The 21,797-nt window shown below is 56.6% G+C and overlaps 1 protein-coding gene across 1 annotated transcript in view; it reads right to left on the bottom strand.

Annotated features, from left to right (window-relative positions):
• Positions 1 to 21,797, bottom strand: part of LSM8 (LSM8 homolog, U6 small nuclear RNA associated) — a 46,909-nt gene that overhangs the window by 9,836 nt on the left and 15,276 nt on the right. Inside the window, exon 3 of the mRNA XM_069627946.1 lies at positions 21,063 to 21,190. Coding sequence (XP_069484047.1) covers positions 21,063 to 21,190 — 128 coding nt within the window. The remainder of the gene's footprint in view (positions 1 to 21,062; positions 21,191 to 21,797) is intronic.

Below are 21,797 nucleotides of genomic sequence, written 5' to 3'. Positions count from 1 at the left end.
ATATTCAGACGGATTCTTAAGAAGTTCACCCTGAAAATGGGATCAGGCCCTTTTAAACAAGTAAGGCTTAAGTTCATTCACTTTAGTCAGCTGTGGAGGCAAATCTGTGAACAATTTTGATGCGGCTGCTTTTTCCAAAGTATCAATCCAATCTTGCTGTAATAGACGTAGTTTGAACTTAGAAAAGTTGTATATTAATTTGTCTTTACAGCTTCCCACGCCCTCTAGGATTGAGTCGATCTTTGCCGCCCATTTTGTTAACGTTTTGCATGTTCCCAACTGAATTTCTTGCTGAATTTCTTGCATGATCAGTGGGGAGCTTGGGAGTAGAGACTTTCGAAATAGCATAACTTCGTTGCGGGTCACAATGGAAGTCAAGGATTGTAAAGAAAGTTCCCTTCTTAATAACACAATTGGTAGCGAGTCAGGAAGATTAAGAACCTTTCTCCAATAGAATCCTTCCAGTTTAGACCAAAAGGATGTTGGAAGGTTTGGTAAAGCTTCTGCCCCATAAGTGAGCGTTGGAATTACTTTGGACTTGTAGAAAGTCACCACTGGCGATGGTGAATTTTCCATATTTTTTCAATATTGCCCGAGATTGTGAAACGAGCAGTCTCGCTTTGGACATGATGCTATCCTGCATCGCTGTTTCCTTACTATTCTTGTTGATGATAACGCCCAGGTATTTGAAGCTGTCCACCAGTTCGATTTTAGTGTTGTTTACCACCCATGTGAATTTCTCCAACTTCCTTTCCTTTCCACCCAAAATCATGATCTTAGTCTTTTCCAAATTCATCAAAAGATTGTTTTCCTTCAAGTAGGAGTCGAGGTTATTGATCTGCCTCTGGAGGCCGATCGGGGTTACGTCAAGGAGTATTATGTCGTCCGCGTATAGTAGGCGTGAGATTTTGCTTGATCCCAGTGTAGGAGGGAACGTCCGGACTCTGGCTTCATACTCTTTGAAGTCGGCCGTGTATGCGTTGTACAGGGCGGGGGCAAAGGGGCATGCCTGCTTTACCCCTCTTACCGTTTTCATCCAGGAAGATAAGAGGCCTTGGTTGTTCAATCGGACACATATTGTGGTGTCCGTATACAAGGCCTTTATGGGCTCCAGTATCCTTGGGGGACAGGCGTGAAGTTGTAGTTTTGCCCAAAGACGTTGCCTGTCTTCCCGATCGAATGCCTGCACCAGGTCGATTAATGCCATGTAGATCTTTGGACTGCCCTCGAACACTTTAGCTTTAAGTATGCTCACCGCCAAGATGTTAACCGTAGTTCCGACGTTTTTCACGAAACCCGCCTGGAAGGGATCCGACAGGCCAGTCACGGAGATCCAATTGCTAAAATTGTCCAGGACTAAGGCACCGAAAAGTTTTCCTATGGAATCAAGTAACGCGATAGGGCGGTAATGTGCAGGATTATCTTTAGCTCCCTTTTTAAAAATGGGAACCAGGATCGCTTTTTTCCATGATGCAGGAATGGTCGAGAGTCTTACACAGTTTGAAAATACCTCCTTGATGAAGGGTGCCCAGAATTCCAATTTGTCTTTTATGTCAAAATTGGTTATTCCATCCGGGCCTGCCACTCTGGAACCATTAAGATGTGTTAATTTACTTTTGATTGTGAACAGGTCCAGAGGGATTTCCCATCGATCCCCAAAACTAGGGGCATCGCTCTCTTTATCCTTATCCGGAATTCCGTAAAGATTTTCAAAGTGGGATATCCATGTCTTTTCACCAATCGAGTTTTGCAGTGCCTGATTCACTAATTTAGAATTGCCCTTAATTAGTGACCAGAAATCGCGTGTCTTATGACCACTGATAGCGCGCAGCATGTTTTCCGCGTCTGCCTGGATCCTATTTGCTTTTGTTGACTTCAGCCAAGCTTTATAAATTTTTACTGCCGTAGTAGCTTCTGCCTTCTTGCTTAAGGACTGTACTTCTTGTCGGTTCACACGCGATTTACTTCACGGCGTTTCAAGTTCGTACTCCCTGTTACCTCTGACAGCTTTTTCTCTTTTCCTCTTTTTCCTGGGCCCGTTTCCTCAAACAGCGTTCCCTTCTACTGTTGTCCTGTCTCCTCAGACAGCGTACAATTCTTCTTTTGGCGGGGGTGTTGCCAACGCGCACACGCGCGTCTTTTTCATGCTTTTTTCCTGGCAGACGGTGAGTCGCGCACGTATATAACATCTGTGCTTGCCCAGTGTGTCGCGTACCCCTTCAGAGGTCATTCTAGGCTGCGTGTGACACGCATACGTTAATTCTTGTGTTTCTGGGTGCCACAGCGTAGTGCAGGTTTATTTTTCCACACACGTGGTCTAGGAGGAGTTGCGTGCACCTTACTTCCCTTTTTTGGGGTGCCTGTGCGTTGCGTGACCCGTCATCTTTCCCCAGGGGTGACATACAGCCTTGCTAGAGCACTAGGGTACGATGCCCATCTGGTACCCAACCCCTTTGACCCCCAATTGCCCAGGACAATAGTTCACAGCGACTCCCATACGCACAATAACATCAGTGCCATGGCTGGGAGGCGAACAAGCAGTAAGGGTGGCAAAGGTGGCCGAGCCCCAAGTGGTGGCCGTGGTGGATCCGGTAGGGGACGTGGCCGTGACTTGCAGGGTGCCCGTAGCCCCCCATGTGTGGAGGACCAGTCAGGGACACCCATGCCCCCCCCGGTTGAGGGTAACGTGGCTGACATAATCCATGCTCAGCCCTTGTTGGACCAGCCCACTGTGGCACCAGACCTGGCACAGGGTGACTCCATGGCTGACTTCCAGGTCAGCAGGTCTCGGCCACGTGCGCCGGTGCACGTTGGTGTCATCAGGCCACGTGGATCAGGGCCACCTAGGTCATCTGCTGCCCTGAGTAGGCAGGGTGGGGAGGCTGCAGGGGCAGCTGTGGCTCCATCCACCCCACCTCTCACACACCCAGCCAGGACAGTGTCGGTCCAAGTCCATCCTGCTGACATTCCCCCTGACACCATCACACTTGAGCTAATGCCTGCACCAACTCCCATGCTGAGTGTGCAATCCCACACTCCTAGTACAAAGTCCACCGGGGCTCCTGCCCCTAGTGTCCAGAGTGGTGTAGGACACTCAGAATCCCCACCACCTTCCAAGCGGAAGAGGAAGAGTGCTCGTCCAGTAGAGGCTGATGCCCCAGACACGGCTACACAGTCCGGCCCGTCAAGGAAGCCCAGCTTCAATGAGGCCGAACTGAATGCACTTGTAGAGTATGTGTCCGCACATGACCGCGAAATGGTGATTGTTGCAGGATCCAAAACCACACCTGAACAACTTCTGGCACACTGGCAGACCATCGCAGACATCATAAGTGCCCTTGGAATCGTGAGGCGCACAGCTACTGAATGCTACAAGCGCTGGAATGACCTGAAGCGCAGGGCAAAGAATAAGCTGGCCTCAAGTCATGCCGCTACTCTAGTGACTGGAGGTGGGTCTCCAGCAGAGGACATAGAACTCACTCCACATGAGCATGTTGCTGGGACCTACGTCACCGAGGAACAGATCCAAGGCGTGGGAGAAGTGGCAGATTACGAGGCATTGTCCGGTGAGTGCACATGCATGTGTGTGTCATCCATGTGCATGGTGTGTGTGAGGGCTTCTGTTTGGGTGCCAGGTGAGGGTGTGTGTGCCTGAGTGGTTTGGGTCACCCATGTGCCTCATCCAATACATTCTGTGCACCAGCATTTGGGTATAGCAGTATCCCTTCTGCCAACAGTAGACATCCAGCCCAACACCACGCCAGTTGCCCTTGAAGTGTCATCTTGCCACAACATTGTTGCTTATTTTTCTCTGTTTATTCAGGCAGATTGTTTGCATTCCACCACTTTTACTAGGCATTTCTCAGTCCTATTGTCACATGTCTGACATGGCTATGGTACAGTGGACTGACTTTGTTTCCTGGATATCATTTGTTTAGACATGTCCCTGTGCTATAGGACCATTTTGGACTGGCAGCTCCAGGTTAAACATTTGAACCATTTCAATTAAAAAAGCAATTTCATGAGCAAACTAGACTGAATGAACAATTGGTGCCCTCCTCTCCCTCTTCACTTTATGGCTAGGGTACATGCCATCTGTGTGATGGCATGTGTATTTGACCTGCCAATCACAGGCCAATGTGTGATGCCACTGCTAGGCAGCATGCAGCAAATGCGTTCATCTTCCATCTTGGTGTCATCAATGTGTGCCATCTGCCTCCCCTTCATACGGAGTGACGGTGCATGCATGGGAGGGTTTTTGTCATGTGGGACATGTGTCAATCAAGTACTGGTTCTGTAGCTTCTCAGCCCTAATTGTGTGTCATAGTGCTAATGCCTGTTTCCATTTCTTTTCTTTTATGTCTTTGCAGGGGATGACGCACTGGATACTGCTGGGGTTGTGGAGATGGTGCAGACCTAGGAGGGGTCTCAGTGCCGACCGACCACCAGTGAGGGACGTGGTGTGGTGGTGGGTGAGAACCCACAACTGCTGCAGGTCGTGCTCTCAAGGGGTGTCTCTGGGTGCACTTCCCCCGAACTGTATTCAGGTGTCGATTCGGATGATGAGACCTATGTGCCGTCGCAGGTGAGTGTTCCTGGGAGGGATTCTGTTCTGTCCGACCCACCTGCACCAGGGGTAGAACCCTCAATGGGAATGTCAGTGTTGGCAGGTACGCCTTTGGTGGTTACAGATGCAGGGTCACAATCCGCAACATCTGATCCTGTTCCTGGGCCAGCAGATCAGAGGGGGAATGCAGTCCTGCAGCCTCAGGCAGTGCCGGCACAGCAAGGCGCAGTTCGCCTTGCCCCAGACAGGTGTGGTGCCCGCCGACGTGGTGGCCGTACGCCACCTGGCAATACCGCATGGGAGCAATCCATATACGTTATGGCAACCCAACAGGCAGCATCATCAGAGATGATGGCTCAGGCCATGGATAGGGTGGCCACTTCCATTGTCCCCCCAGAAAGGCTGATGGAGCGACTACAGCAGGCAACAGACGCCATCTGCCAGTCACACAGGGAGGACATGTTGGTGTCCAACAGGGACAGGCGGGCGGCACTGGAAACTCTGCGGGAAGCCATTTCTATTGAGTCCCAGGGCCACAGGGAAGCCCTGAGGGTGGAACTCCGTCAGCTCAGGGCAACTCTGGTTGAGCTTGAGGCTTCAGCTAACACGAGGACAGAACAGCAGCTGGAGCGGCTCACACGTACGCTCTCAGCTGAGATGCAGGCAACTAGGGCGGAGGTCCGGGCATCCCGTGAGTTGTTGCATGGGGACCTACGCACAATTATCCTCCAGAACCAGACCTTCCACACCCGCATGCTTGCTGCCATGGAGGACCAGACTAGGGCTTTGCGTGGGCTGCCTCCCATAGTGCCACCACCTCCTGATGCAGCTGCAGACGGTGAGGAGAGCGACAGCAGCGATTCTCTCACAATAGGGTAGCCGTGCAGGCCATGAGCCCATGGAGGTGTTTTTTTTTTTGCAAGATCCACACAGGTGGGTTTTGGTGTGCACCCTGTCCTCGGACCTCCTGGGTTGACTGTCCCTTTGTTCGTCATAATTGTCAGGTCGAGTCATCATTGCTTATCAGATGGTATGTGCCAGGGCTGTGTGCACACCACAGGGGTGTGATTTCTATGTGAAGTAATTAGTCACCAGCTGCGTACGGGCTGCCTCACCCCGTGCCCTTTCCCCTCCCATGCGCAGCGGGCGTGCATGTGGTTGGGGATGTGGGGGCACCACCATGTCCACAGCCAGGCCCCGGCGTGTTGCAACATTGTGCAGGACACATGCTGCCACTATGATCCTGCACACTACTGGGGGCGCATATAACAGCTGCCGCCAGAACGGTCAAGGGAGCGAAAGCGTGACTTGAGCACTCCGAATGTGCGCCCCGGGTTGCAATATGGGCTGTGTTGTATCTTACCTCGGGAGGCGTGATGGGGTTCCGAATTGGCGTCATCATGTGGGTGCCCAGAGGGTAGGCACTGTCCCGTGGCGAGGAGGTGATGGGTATCATTAGTGGGGTAGTGACATAACTCTGCATCTGACATGCATGCGTGTGCAGTGGCATTCATACTCACCAAGCAGCCATGTATCGCCATGCCGCCCAGCTTCTGGGTCCTGGCTTAGGGTAGACATTCGGTAAATGAAGCTGTCGTGGGTGGACCCTGGATAGTTGGCATATACTGAGGTGATGATTCCCTTGGCATTACATACTACCTGCACGTTGATGGAATGCCAGTGCTTGCGGTTCCTATAGATGTGCTCAGATGCCCTGGGGGGACGTAGTGCCACATGGGTGCAGTCAATGGCACCTAGTACTTTGGGGAATTGTGCCACACCGTAGAAATCCAGGGCGGCAGCCTGCCTTTCTGCAGGTGTCCTGGGCAGGTATATGTGCCTGGGAACTGATGGGCGTGCAGTGATGATGTTCAAGACCTGGTGTAGGCAGTGTGACTGCGTGGCCTGTGACACCCCACCCACTATGGCACTTTTCCTCTGAAATGATCCAGTGGCCAAGAAGTGCAGTACATTAAGGACCTTCTCCAGGGGGCTGAGTGCTTGGGAGCACAGGGTGGGTGATGTGAGGTCATCCTACCACTCACTCACCAGGTCCAGTATTATGTGAGGTGGAAACCTGTACCTCCCATACACCTGGTCATCAGGCATCCCAAAAAGGCTGGTTCTGGGTGTGAAAATTCGGGCCCTCACTATCCTCCTCCTCCTTTGGTAACCCACGGCCACTGCTGCTAGGAACGGTATATTCATCCTGGCGTCTGAGCTTGTTTGTTGTTTGCGCGCACTTTTATGCTGTGCGGGTCGACGTACGCCCGCTTCCTGCTGGCGTACGTGTTTCCGGATTAGCATGTTTTTTTGTGCGCATGCCTTAGCCCCGTTCAATTCCATGGATACGTGTTGTTGGCGAGCGTGTAAAACTTCCCGCGCACCCCTGTAATACACGTACCCAAGCAAATCGCGTGTGAGAAATCCCGCGCACCCCTGTAATACACGTACCCAAGCAAATTGCATGTGAGAATTCCCGCGCACCCCTGCAATACACGTACCCAGGCCAACTGCGTGTACGCGCACTTTCATCCAATTACACGCAATGACACTCTGACGTGCAGTGTTTCCACGTGTGCTCTGTCATCACGCGCTATGAGGGGAAACACCCGCGCGCGTCACGTCACAGACGCGCTTACGCGCTGAGGGCCTTTGGTCCAATGGAATCCGTATGCGTGCTGACGCGCTTACGCGCTAAGGCCCTTTCCTCAAATTTCACGTTGACGTGCAGGATTTTCACGTGCCAATTCACTCCGTATCAAGCTGGCCACGCTTAAGCACACGGAAGACCACGCTTCTGCCCAGAAGGCCGAATTACGGCCCCCCAGAGCCCCGAGCAGCCTCCCACGAGCCATCTGCTGCTGCCTGCCTGCCTGCTGCCACCGTGCCTTGCCATTTTGTGCCTGCACATCTGCCATCTGCAGGGGTCCAGTTGCTGTGTCCACCCCTGCTGGAACAGAAGACTCCCGACTGGTATACCATCGCTCCACAGCCCCGCCCCAGGACCCAGTTGCCCACCCACTCCTGCCTCCGGGGTTGCCATGTCGGGCACTGCAACATCTGGCACCAGTGGCAACCCCTGACCAGAGAGGCAGAGGGGCACTAGCTTCACTGCCACCGAAGTTGGTGTCCTGGTGGAGCAAGTCCTGGGGCAGTATGATGCCCTCTTCGGATCGTCACGCGCCAACAAGGAAGGTCAGGCCAGGATCTGGGACGACTTGGTGGTTGCCATCAATGCGGAGGGGGTGGCAACCCGCAACATCCAGAAAGTCAAGAAGCGCTGGGAGGACTTGAGGTCCAGGACCCTCTTTAAGGCCCGGCGCCTCGTGGAGGGGGGCCGGGGTCGCATGAGTACCATCCAGCTGAGGGTCCTGGAACGTGTAGACCCAGCGCTCCACGCCCAGATCCCTGCGAGGCAGACCCGTCTGGAGTTGAGCGTTAAGTGGGCAAGCATTGCTGTGGGAGACAGGGCATGTTGCAGTGTGCTGGTTGTCTGATGCTTGCCTGTATGTGTGACATAGGCCATGTACGCATGTATGTGTGCAGGGACATCATGGTCATGCATGTGAGACCAGTAATGTGTGAACCACACAGTTGGTGCATGTGTTTAAAGGCAACATGGGGAGCCCTATGCGGATTGGACACATGAGAGCATGCCAGTCTCTGTTCCTGGACATGGGTGGGGATGAGGGATGGGTGCTAATGCCATGTACATGTATGGTATCCATGTCTGTGTGTCTGACCTGCGTGTCTGTGACTTGTGGATGCCATGGATGCATGACACATGTCTGTGACAATGTACAGATTCACAGATGCAGCCTAGTTATCCTTGTATCCACTGTGTCTGGGGTGTACAAGGCCAGATGTATGAAATAACGATGTGTGTGCATGTGATAGGCATGACCCATGATGCATGTGAGTTCCATAACATTGTATGTTTGGACAGTCCCTTGGACATGTATGCAAATGTCCATAGCATGTGCCATGCCTGTTACTGTGTGTGTTTTGCCTGCACTGACACATGTGTTGTGGAGGGACATGATGGAAGTGATCTTTGACAGTGCCACTCATCTGCTATTGCTTCCTGTCTAGGGGACCATTGTACAGTACCCCGATGCTTGTGTTCTATGTCTCCCTCTACACAGCGGCAAGTGAAGAAAAGGGCGGAGACGGCGCTGTGGAGCAAAGCGGCGGGGATGCCCCCACGGCTGCAGCGGAAGGGGTGGGTGAGCCCCCACAGGGGCTTGCAACGGCAGAAGACGGTGTGGAGCCATCCAGGTTGGTGGTTTCCACAGAGGAGGAGGCCGCTACTGAGGCGCACATGGGGCCTGGTGGGGGCATCCCTGCTGGTGCAAGTGGTGCAAGGCAGGGGCAGGAGGCAGCACAGGTCGCCGTGGAGGGGCCTGTGCATGTCACTGTCCCTGACACTGTGACTGCACCACCATGCACCAGCAGGGATGCCCCATCCCAGGCCCGTCCACAGGTAGGGGGGGATGTCCATGTCATCTGACTCCCCTCCACCTGCGGACAAGGGGACCCGGGGCCGTATGGAGAAGGTCCCGATTGGTGTCGCGTTGCGCACGGGTGTCATTCGTGATGACGTGCATGCTTCCCGGGAGGAGCTTGCACGTCATCACGAAGAGCACCGTGCCAACGTGGCCCAGTTGGGATCGGCCGTGGTCGGGGGTTTCATACATGTGTCGACCAATCTGGCGGCCCTCTCCTCCTCTGTGGAGATTATACGCCAGTCGTTCTCCATGCCGTCTTCCAGCCCAGATGCCACCAGGGCCCCCTGTGGACCTGCCCTGACCAACGCAGCCAGCTTGGTGGGGATCCCATCCCTTCCACAGTTGGGAGTCGGAGGTCCAGCAGGGGTGGACACCACAGCAACTGGACCCCAGCAGATGGAGGATGTGCCGGCATCATTGGGCAGGGCACGTGCACGACGGCGTCGGTGGATTCCATCAGCCTGGATGCCGTCGTGCTGGCAGTTGCGTCGGAGGCAGCAGCGGAGTCAACGTGGGAGGCATCATGGCTCGGGGCAATCTACATCAGAGGGGCAGGCATCGGCCGGAGGGCAGGAGGACCCAGGACAGGAAGTGTCTTCCTTGTGGCAGCGGTTGGGCCAGCAGATAGGTGCGGAGCGGCGGCGGGCGGAAGAGGCGCGGCTCACGATGGTCAGGGCGGAGAACTCCATGCGGAGGGCGCTGAGGCGGGCCGAGTGCCTCGATGGAATCCGCAGGGAGTTGGAGAAGGACATGTCGGCGTCCCTGCGGACCCTCGGGGCCATGGAACAGGACCGCCTCCGGGACATCGAACAGGAGTTCGATGATGCCCTGGCCCGGGACACCACGGAGTGAGCCGCTGGACTAGCCCGCCGCCTTTGTATATAGTTAATTAATGTTAGGTTTTATTTATTTTTTTTAATTTGGGGCGCTTGGACTATGCCCCACTTTTTTGTATATAGTTATTAATTAGGTAGGTTTTATTGTAGGTTTCATTTACATCGTTGGGATCATGGACCATGGATTTGCTCTTTGTACATAGTTTGACAGTGGATTTGTGGCCTTCATCTTTTATTATTTTTTTCACCATGGAGCAATGGATTTTCACTTTACTTTCCCTTTGGATTTGCTTTGTTGGACAGTGACTTTGGACACAATTTCTTTACGGTTATTTTGGAGTCCCATTTTCGTTATTTATTATTTTTGTGGACATGCTGCATTTTAATATTTGTTGCCATTATCGTTTGTTTACATTTCATTCACTTCACTTCACTTACACTGTAATACATTTTTGTTTCTTACTTCAATGTGTGGACTTCTCTCATTGGTTTCATGCCTGTCAGAATGTGGGTTTTCACAGTCATGTGTTGCCATTGTGTGGGTCTGACAGACTTGTACTCATGCGCATACTGCTTGTTTGGTATCTATCATGTAATGGGTATTTCCATTTTGAATGGATGTAAAGCTTGGTTGGGTGTTTGGACTGGGGTGGGCATAGGAGCCTGGGATCTGGTTTGTGATGACGTGTTGGCTGGGGGACATGTGTGTGGGCCTGCTGGCAGGTGCCCCGCAATTCTGGGGGGTGGGGGTGCAGGGGGACATGAGTGGGGGCCTGGTGGAGGGTGCCTTGCACTGCTGGGGGGTGGGGGTGCAGGGGAACATGAGTGGAGGCCTGGTGGAGGGTGCCCCTGGCTTTTGGGGGGTGGGGGTGCCGGGGGACATGAGTGGGGGCCTGGTGGAGGGTGCCCTGCACTGCTGGGGGGTGGGAGTGCAGGGGGACATGAGTGGGGGCCTGGTGGAGGGTGCCCTGCACTGCTGGTGGGTGGGGGTGCAGGGGGACATGAGTGGGGGCCTGGGGGAGGGTGCCCCTGGCTGCTGGGGGGTGGGGGTGCAGGGGGACATGAGTGGGGGCCTGGTGGAGGGTGCTCCTGGCTGCTGGTGGGTGGGGGTGCAGGGGGACATGAGTGGGGGCCTGGTGGAGGGTGCCCCTGGCTGGTGGGGGGTGGGGGTGCAGGGGGACATGAGTGGGGGCCTGGTGGAGGGTGCCCTGCACTGCTGGTGGTGGGGGTGCAGGGGGACATGAGTGGGGGCCTGGTGGAGGGTGCCCTGCACTGCTGGGGGGTGGGGGTGCTGGGAGACATGAGTTGGACATGAGTGGGGGCCTGGTGGAGGGGGCCCCTGGCTGCTGGTGGGTGGGGGTGCAGGGGGACATGAGTGGGGGCCTGGTGGAGGGTGCCCCTGGCTGCTGGTGGTGCAGGGGGACATGAGTGGGGGCCTGGTGGAGCGTGCCCCTGGCTGCTGGGGGGTGGGGGTGCAGGGGGACATGAGTGGGGGCCTGGTGGAGGGTGCCCCTGGATGCTGGTGGGTGGGGGTGCAGGGGGACATGAGTGGGGGCCTGGTGGAGGGTGCCCCTGACTGCTGGCGGGTGGTGGGAGACATGAGTGGGGGCCTGGTGGAGGGTGCCCCTGGCTGCTGGGGGGTGGGAGTGCAGGGGGACATGAGTGGGGGCCTGGTGGAGGGTGCCCCTGGGGGGTGGGGGTGCAGGGGGACATGAGTGGGTCCTGGTGGAGGGTGCCCTGCACTGCTGGGGGGTGTGGGTGCTGGGAGACATGAGTTGGATATGAGTGGGGGCCTGGTGGAGGGTGCCCCTGGATGCTGGTGGGTGGGGGTGAAGGGGGACATGAGTGGGGGCCTGGTGGAGGGTGCCCCTGGCTTCTGGGGGGTGGGGGTGCAGGGGGACATGAGTGGGGGCCTGGTGGAGGGTGCCCCTAGCTGCTGGGGGTGCAGGGGGACATGAGTGGGGGCCTGGTGGAGGGTGCCCCTGGCTGCTGGGGGGTGGCGGAGCAGGGGGACATGAGTGGGGGCCTGGTGGAGGGTGCCCCTGGATGCTGGTGGGTGGGGGTTCAGGGGGTCATGAGTGGGGGCCTGGTGGAGGGTGCCCTGTACTGCTGGGGGGTGGGAGTGCAGGGGGACATGAGTGGGGGCCTGGTGGAGGGTGCTCCTGGCTGCTGGTGGGTGGGGGTGCCCCTGGCTGCTGGGGGGTGGGGGTGGTGGGAGACATGAGTTGGACATGAGTGGGGGCCTGGTGGAGGGTGCCCCTGGATGCTGGTGGGTGGGGGTGCAGGGAGACATGAGTTGGACATGAGTGGGGGCCTGGTGGAGGGTGCCCCTGACTGCTGGGGGGTGGGGGTGCTGGGAGACATGAGTTGGACATGAGTGGGGGCCTGGTGGAGGGTGCCCCTAACTGCTGGGGGTGCTGGGAGACATGAGTTGGACATGAGTGGGGGCCTGGTGGAGGGGCCCCTGGCTGCTGGTGGGTGGGGGTGCAGGGGGACATGAGTGGGGGCCTGGTGGAGGGTGCCCCTGGCTGCTGGGGGTGCAGGGGGACATGAGTGGGGGCCTGGTGGAGGGTGCCCCTGGCTGCTGGGGGTGCAGGGAGACATGAGTGGGGGCCTGGTGGAGGGTGCCCCTGGCTGCTGGGGGGGAGGTGGTGCAGGGGGACATGAGTGGGGGCCTGGTGGAGGGTGCCCCTGGCTGCTGGTGGGTGGGGTGCAGGGGGACATGAGTGGGGGCCTGGTGGAGGGTGCCCCTGGCTGCTGGGGGTGCAGGGGGACATGAGTGGGGGCCTGGTGGAGGGTGCCCCTGGCTGCTGGGGGGTGGGGGTGCAGGGGGACATGAGTGGGTCCTGGTGGAGGGTGCCCTGCACTGCTGGGGGGTGGGGTGCTGGGAGACATGAGTTGGACATGAGTGGGGGCCTGGTGGAGGGTGCCCCTGGCAGCTGGTGGGTGGGGGTGCAGGGGGATATGAGTGGGGGCCTGGTGGAGGGTGCCCCTGGCTGCTGGGGGGTGGGGGTGCAGGGGGACATGAGTGGGGGCCTGGTGGAGGGTGCCCCTGGCTGCTGGTGGGTGGGGGTGCAGGGGGACATGAGTGGGGGCCTGGTGGAGGGTGCCCCTGGATGCTGGTGGGTGGGGGTACAGGGGGACATGAGTGGGGGCTGGGTGGAGGGTGCCCCTGACTGCTGGGGGGTGGGGGTGGTGGGAGACATGTGTGGGGGCCTGGTGGAGGGTGCCCCTGGATGCTGGTGGGTGGGGGTTCAGGGGGTCATGAGTGGGGGCCTGGTGGGGGGTGCCCTGCACTGCTGGTGGGTGGGGGTGCAGGGAGACATGAGTTGGACATGAGTGGGGGCCTGGTGGAGGGTGCCCCTGACTGCTGGGGGGTGGGGGTGCTGGGAGACATGAGTTGGACATGAGTGGGGGCCTGGTGGAGTGTGCCCCTGACTGCTGGGGGGTGGGGGTGCTGGGAGACATGAGTTGGACATGAGTGGGGGCCTGGTGGAGGGTGCCCCTGGCTGCTAGGGAGTGGGGGTGCAGGGGGACATGATTGGGGGCCTGGTGGAGGGTGCCCTGCACTGCTGGGGGGTGGGGGTGCTGGGAGACATGAGTTGGACATGAGTGGGGGCCTGGTGGAGGGTGCCCCTGGCTGCTGGGGGTGCAGGGGGGCATGAGTGGGGGCCTGGTGGAGGGTGCCCCTGACTGCTGGGGGTGGGGGTGCAGGGGGACATGAGTGGGGGCCTGGTGGAGGGTGCCCCTGGCTGCTGGGGGGTGGTGGTGCAGGGGGACATGAGTGGGGGCCTGGTGGAGGGTGCCCCTGGATGCTGGTGGGTGGGAGTGCAGGGGGACCTGAGTGGGGGCCTGGTGGAGGGTGCCCCTGACTGCTGGGGGGTGGGGGTCGTGGGAGACATGTGTGGGGGCCTGGTGGAGGGTGCCCCTGGATGCTGGTGGGTGGGGGTGCAGGGGGTCATGAGTGGGGGCCTGGTGAAGGGTGCCCCTGGCTGGTGGGGGTGCAGGGGGACATGAGTGGGGGCCTGGTGGAGGGTGCCCCTGGCTGCTGGGGGTGCAGGGAGACATGCGTTGGACATGTGTGGGCGCCTGGTGGAGGGTGCCCCTGGATGCTGGTGCAGGGGGTCAGGAGTGGGGGCCTGGTGGAGGGTGCCCTGCAGTGCTGGGGGGTGGGAGTACAGGGGGACATGAGTGGGGGCCTGTTGGAGGGTGCCCTGCACTGCTGGGGGGTGGGGGTACAGGGGGACATGAGTGGGGGCCTGGTGGAGGGTGCCCTGCACTGCTGGGGGTGCAGGGGGACATGAGTGGGGGCCTGGTGGAGGGTGCCCCTGACCGCTGGGGGGTGGGGGTGCTGGGAGACATGAGTTGGACATGAGTGGGGGCCTGGTGGAGGGTGCCCCTGACTGCTAGGAGGTGGGGGTGCTGGGAGACATGAGTTGGACATGAGTGGGGGCCTGGTGGGTGGTGCCCCTGGCTGCTGGTGGGTGGGGGTGCAGGGGGACATGAGTGGGGGCCTGGTGGGGGGTGCCCCTGGCTGCTGGGGGTGCAGGGGGACATGAGTGGGGGCCTGGTAGAGGGTGCCCCTGGCTGCTGGGGGGTGGTGGTGCAGGGGGACATGAGTGGGGGCCTGGTGGAGGGTGCCCCTGGATGCTGGTGGGTGGGGGTGCAGGGGGACATGAGTGGGGGCCTGGTGGAGGATGCCCCCGACTGCTGGGGGGTGGGGGTCGTGGGAGACATGTGTGGGGGCCTGGTGGAGGGTGCCCCTGGATGCTGGTCGGTGGGGGTGCAGGGGTTCATGAGTGGGGGCCTGGTGGAGGGTGCCCCTGGCTGGTGGGGGTGCCCCTGGCTGGTGGGGGTGCAGGGGGACATGAGTGGGGGCCTGGTGGAGGGTGCCCCTGTCTGCTGGGGGGTGGGGGTGCAGGGACACATGCGTTGGACATGTGTGGGGGCCTGGTGGAGGGTGCCCCTGGATGCTGGTGCGGGGGGTCATGAGTGGGGGCCTGGTGGAGGGTGCCCTGCACTGCTGGGGGTGCAGGGGGACATGAGTGGGGGCCTGGTGGAGGGTGCCCTGCACTGCTGGGGGTGGGGGTGCAGGAGGACATGAGTGGGGGCCTGGTGGAGGGAGCCCCTGACTGCTGGGAGGTGGGGGTGCTGGGAGACATGAGTTGGACATGAGTGGGGGCCAGGTGGAGGGTGCCCCTGACTGCTAGGGGGTGGGGGTGCTGGGAGACATGAGTTGGACATGAGTGGGGGCCTGGTGGAGGGTGCCCCTGGCTGCTGGGGCGTGGGGGTGGTGGGAGACATGTGTGGGGGCCTGGTGGAGGGTGCCCCTGGATGCTGGTGGGTGGGGGTGCAGGGGGACATGGGTGGGGGCCTGGTGGAGGGTGCCCCTGGCTGCTGGGGGGTGGGGGTGCAGGGGGACATGAGTGGGGGCCTGGTGGAGGGTGCCCTGCACTGCTGGGGGTGGGAGTGCAGGGGGACATGAGTGGGGGCCTGGTAGAGGGTGCCCCTGGATGCTGGGGGTGCAGGGGGACATGAGTTGGGGCCTGGTGGAGGGTGTCCCTGACTGCTGGGGGGTGGGGGTGCAGGGAGACATGAGTTGGACATGAGTGGGGGCCTGGTAGCGGGTGCCCCTGGCTGCTGGTGGGTTGGGGTGCAGGGGGACATGAGTGGGAGCCTGGTGGAGGGTGCCCCTGGATGCTGGTGGGTGGGGGTGCAGGGGGACATGAGTGGGGGCCTGGTGGAGGGTGCCCCTGACTGCTGGTGGGTGGGGGTGCTGGGGGACATGAGTGGGGGCCTGGTGGAGGGTGCCCCTGACTGCTGGGGTTGGGGGTCGTGGGAGACATGTGTGGGGGCCTGGTGGAGGGTGCCCCTGCATGCTGGTTGGTGGGGGTGCAGGGGGGACATGAGTGGGGGCCTGGTGGAGGGTGCCCCTGGCTGCTGGGGGTGGGGGTGCAGGGGGACATGAGTGGGGGCCTGGTGGAGGGTGCCCCTGGCTGCTGGGGGGTGGGGGTGCAGGGAGACATGCGTTGGACATGTGTGGGGGCCTGGTGGAGGGTGCCCCTGGATGCTGGTGCAGGGGGTCATGAGTGGGGGCCTGGTGGACGGTGCCCTGCACTGCTGGGGGGTGGGAGTGCAGGGGGACATGACTGGGGGCCTGGTGGAGGGCGCCCTGCACTGCTGGGGGGTGGGGGTGCAGGGGGACATGAGTGGGGACCTGGTGGAGGGTGCCCTGCACTGCTGGGGGTGCAGGGGGACATGAGTGGGGGCCTGGTGGAGGGTGCCCCTGACTGCTGGGGGGTGGGGGTGCTGGGAGACATGAGTTGGACATGAGTGGGGGCCTGGTGGAGGGTGCCCCTGACTGCTAGGGGGTGGGGGTGCTGGGAGACATGAGTTGGACATGAGTGGGGGCCTGGTGGAGGGTGCCCCTGGCTGCTGGGGCGTGGGGGTGGTGGGAGACATGTGTGGGGGCCTGGTGGAGGGTGCCCCTGGATGCAGGTGGGTGGGGGTGCAGGGGGACATGAGTTGGGGCCTGGTGGAGGGTGCCCCTGGCTGCTGGGGGTGGGGGTGCAGGGGGACATGAGTGCGGGCCTGGTGGAGGGTGCCCCTGGCTCCTGGTGGGTGGGGGTGCAGGGGGACATGAGTGGGGGCCTGGTGGAGGGTGCCCCTGGCTGCTGGGGGGTGGGGGGACATGAGTGGGGGCCTGGTGGAGGGTGCCCCTGGCTGCCTGGGGGGGTGGGGGTGCAGGGGGACATGAGTATGGGCCTGCTGGCAGGTGCCCCTGACTGCTGGGGGGTGGGGGTGCAGGGGGACATGAGTATGGGCCTGGTGGAGGGTGCCCCTGGCTGCTGGGGGGTGGGTTTGCAGGGGGACATGAGTATGGGCCTGCTGGCAGGTGCCCCTGACTGCTGGGGGGTGGGGGTGGTGGGAGACATGTGTGGGGGCCTGGTGGAGGGTGCCCCTGGATGCTGGTGGGGGTGCTGGGAGACATGCGTTGGTGATCAGTAGTGCAAGGTGACATGTGGGTTGGCTGGGGGGCATGGCCATGGTGGATGGGCTGCCTGCGGGACATGAGCAGGGGTGCAGGGTAGTCCCCTGTGGTGTGGGCTGCCTGCAGGGGCCGTGGAGGGTGTAGAGGGAACACCTGGGAGGACCCACACGGTCAATTCACGTGTAGTACTACCCGGCACCCCCGAAATACACGTACCCTGCTGAAATCGCGTGTGGAACTTCCCGCGCACCCCGGAATCCACGTACCCTGCTGAAATCGCGTGTGGAACTTCCCGTGCACCCCGGAATACACGTTCCCAGGCCAATCGCGTGTGGGACTTTCCGCGCTCCCCGGAATACACAGACCCAGGCAGTTCGCGTGTGGGACTTCCCGCGCACCCCGGAATACACGGACCCAGGCAATTCGCGTGTGGGACTTCCTGCGCACCCCGGAATACACGGACCCAGGCAATTTGCATGTGGAACTTCCCACGCACCGCGGAATACACGTACCCAGGCAAATCACGTGTGGGACTTTCCGCGCAGCACAGAATACACGCACATGCTATTTTTCACACAGCGGGTGTCCGTGTTTGTCGCATACCCCTTTGCACGTCATTTGTCTTAGAGGGCCACAGTATGTGACATTCATCATAGCTGTATATAGGTGCTTTTTGTTGGCGCACATTTTGGCGCAGATTTATTTCAGGGGCAGGGACACTACCGCCTGCTTTCTTGTGGCGGACGTGTTTGGGCCTGTACGCTGGTTTGACCGTGCGCTGGTTTGCCCTATTGGATTCCATGAATACGTGTTGTAGGCAAGCGTGTGGGCGTTCCGCGCACTTGCCTCCTGTACTCCGCCCCCCCGTGACGCCCACATTTTGACGAGTTGTTCCCCATTCCGAGTGTTACGCCCCGTGTTCCGCCTACTTTTGTTGTGTGCGCCGCGCTATGTGCGATTTCGCTGTGGCGCACGCCGTTAGATATCCTGTGCGCCGGGGTGCGCCGCGCACTTTTTCAGCGCACATCCGATATTTTTCTCGCGCACGGCCTTCCATGAATCGATGTGCGCTGGTTTCCCTGCGATTTTCGCACTTGCACTGCGATTCGCACGTTTTGGCACCTCTGCGCGGGAATTTTCGGCGCACATTAATTACATGAATCGACACCTTAATGTTCCACTGTGAAAATCTGCATTTCCTAAGAGTGAAATATTTGAAGGCATACCATAATAGCCAAGATGTTGCTAATATGTATATAATATGGAAAACTTTATTGTTAGGTAATGATCTTAATGTGATGAAATTTTATGAACTCGTTTTATCTATATTAATGGAACTGTCTAATGGCACGCTGTTTTACATTTTATTAGAATGCATATTTTAAATCTCTCTGTTGATTGTGGCATTTTAATTTTTCTGTCAGGATAAATAGTATAAATGGTATATGTAAGTTGTGTCTATATGTAAAGCCTGATGGCTGTATGCATATTAAATAAATAAAATTTTTAAAAAAATAGACTATGGATAATCTGTGTCAGTAACTTTAACTCAAAAGTCTGTCTGTGTCCAAAACCTATACTTGAACCCATAACTAAAGATAAACAATGTGTAGGGATGTCAGCAACAAAAGAAACAGTGTTTCAAATAAAGTTCTGAGTTTCTTCCAGCTCTTGGCTTACTTTCCAGCATCCCCTTGCCCAAGTTCAAAAGAGTTTCAAAAGGCCTCAGTATACCTTCCCCACGAAGTCAGCTCTTTCAGCCTCAAAAAGGTCTTGGGGTTCCCTTCCCCAAGACGTAAGCTCTCTCGGCTTCCAAACCAGCTCAAATAACGTGGCTTTCAATAATAGTTCCAGATCAACTTTGTAAGCTTTCAGGCTTTTCACTGGTTCACACAGATTGCTCTTTTTTCACACAGCTGCCTGGTTACTCGATCCACCAATTACAGTTCACGCAACCGATAACCCATGGCACTGTTATAATTCCTGTATCCTTTGGGCTTTCTTGCCAAACACAGGTGTTCTCCCTCTGTGTCATTGGTTCACACTCATTTATGATTCTCCTTGACAATCTCTTGGCTTTGCCACAACTTATTTTCCACATAATTCACTCGGTGTTCACCCTTTTCCACCACCTTGCTTTCATAATATTCACAAATGCTCAATCACTCGCTTTTCAAGTTGTTCATCATAACTTTCCTTTAGTTCGTATTCAATATTACTCTTACACAAACTTTTCCAGCTTGTGCGGTATTCAAAAACCGTCAACGTGGGTTCCAAAAACAATTTCTCAGAGGTTTCAGTTAATTCAGCATTAACATATGCCTGCTTGCAGCCCATGGAGCACAACAGTAGAAGTGTTCCCTTTTTTCCCCACTCACTAGTCGGCGGCCGCTCCTCTGGGCATCTTCTTTCGTCTTTTCGGTTTCCTTTCGCTCCGCTTGTGCTTTTCAGGAGCTCAGTGAGCAGCGCTCGTCGTCTTCGAATTTCGCTGTGCATAGCTCAGCTTTCTCTCACAGGAGCTAGGAGCGGCCTGCGGTGCTCGGGAGCCTTCAGTGTCTCACAGCTTGAGCTATGGACACAAGGCAAAAGGGTACAGCTGGTATCTCAATCCTCTCACTGCCCACTCAGGCCCCGGCATCACGTTCACCCTTCTGCTGCATACAGCACCCTTCTCGCCAACCCCTCTCCAGCCTGCCAGCCGCGTCCTAGCCTCCAGGCAGGATTCCCCTTCTCTGTGGTGGTCTCTGCTTTTATGCACCTGTGGCCTGTTAAGTGGCAGCAGGTGCAAGTCCTTGTTCTCAGTTGCCTGACCATAATTAAAGTGATTAGCTGGACATGCCCGACTCTTACCATAGTAGTCCTCTTCCTGGTATCTTTACCGGGGGTGGGGGTCTCCATGTGCGTCTCTGTGTGTGTCCTAGTCGCCGCCTCCTCGTTCATGGTTGTGAATGGATGAAATATGCATAACTCGCAGTTGTTTCTTCCCTGTTTTGGTATTAACCTTGTATTTCTCTGAAATAACAAGAGGAGCCTGATGTGTGTTTAACCTACCCAAATAAGGAGATGTCCTCTTAGTTGATCTCTCCCTCGTCCCAGTATAATAAGGGTGTTTCCAAGGGTCATTTTGAAAGGCAAGAAAGGGGAAGGGTTTGACAGTAACCTATAATGGCTGCTGAGACGGTCGGTTCATTGTGTAAAGGGAATGGGGGAATACCATGTCTCACCCAAGGACGTCCACTCCCCAAGTCTCCTCCACCCAGGTGATCCTCCCCCGCATATCCACCCTAGGGGTTGGATCTAAAAGCGATGGTCTCTCCCTAGCCACCTGGGCAGAGGAAGTCAGACAAGAAGTGAGGACACCCTCAGGTTCCTCACCCCATTAGTACCATCAAGTGGACACAGCAGAGAGGATGATTAAAGCCCACTGGAGCCCATAGAACATCTGTTTTTTGTAAAGGAAGCTTCACTGGTCGGCAGCAGCTCTGAACCAGCTGAAATCCAAGGCTAAGGAGATGGCAGAATTTCCAGAAACATCAGCAAAACCTGGTACCAAGGCCGAACCTGGGCAACTGAACCAAAGAAATATTTATTGGTAAACACCAAGGGTATAACATTATGACAGGTGAGCAAATGTTTACACCTAGAAAACAAATCTGGAATGTGGTGAAGAACCATACGCAGAGGAACGCTTTGGCTCGAATTGGAGCCTGGTCATCTGCGCTGAACAAATCACTTGTACTTCAGAGAATTCTGTTCCCAATTGGCAAGTGAAACACAGTGACTTCACTAGTCAGAAAGGTGGATCACTGACACGGAAAATACTCTACAAGACAATTTCTCAGAATTGATAGAAGTCTGTGTGCCTGAACAGAGTGATAGAGAATACAACGAAGCTGAATGGCTAGTTTGCCTTATTGGGCTAAGTAGGTATGGCCATGTTTAAGAGCAGGCTTCTTAATTGTGGTAATTTTAATGAAATCGCATTATGTTTTCCTGTTGAATGCATGAACAGACCATGGCATCAATATTAGATTAGAAATCCTATACCTGGAAATGAGATGAACTTAACAAACAGACAAGACTGCCAATATGCGTACAGAAAAGAAATACAATTTGTCAGATCAAAACTTTTTTAAAGTTCAATATAATATACTTACACGTTGTCGCCTCGTACTATGTATAATCCTAAAACAACTTGTTCCACTCCTTGTGACGAGCTGAACACACGTTCGTGACTCTCATCCAAAATCAAGTTAATAGTCTGATCAAACCCTTTGAGCGTCCCCTAAACAGGTTGGAAAGAAATACAGAATGGTAATTTTTAATAGACAAGGCTGCAAGCAAAACAAATCCCCATTCAACTGGCAATTTTGTTAAAATCGAAAATGTGTGGCAGGCAACAAAATCCTGCTCTGGGTGCACTGGCTATACTAGCTTGATGTCAAGATCTTTACTAGGGGAAATGGACTGCTCCTCAGATCATTAAACAAACTAGAATGTATCTCAAATATACAAAACCCGATTCCTTAAGTTTGTTTCTTCTAAAAGAAAGATGTTCCTTGCAATGCTTTAGTCTTCAGTTAGCAATTTAGGGATAACTGTAGATCGACTTCCTTGGCATGCTTCCTTTGCACGATATCCTCAGAATCCTGTAGGATTCCTCACCACGCTTTTAAAAATAGTATAGAAATGCATGAGGGAGCGACAGAACCTGCAAAATCCTGGAACTTATTTTCTCAAACAAGATTACCCAAATGTTTGATGCTACAGTGGACTGAAATACAATTAGTATCACTGGTGTAAGTGGGTAAGGAATGCATGCCTCTAGACGATACCCTGCACAACTCGCACTACAGTTCTGAACATGGCAAAATTGCTAGATGGAGCTCACA

The sequence above is a fragment of the Ambystoma mexicanum genome, chromosome 12, assembly GCF_040938575.1.
Source record: "Ambystoma mexicanum isolate Mex_15411 chromosome 12, UKY_AmexF1_1, whole genome shotgun sequence".
Lineage (NCBI taxonomy): Eukaryota > Metazoa > Chordata > Amphibia > Caudata > Ambystomatidae > Ambystoma > Ambystoma mexicanum.
This window is presented reverse-complemented; position numbering and strand designations above follow the sequence as displayed.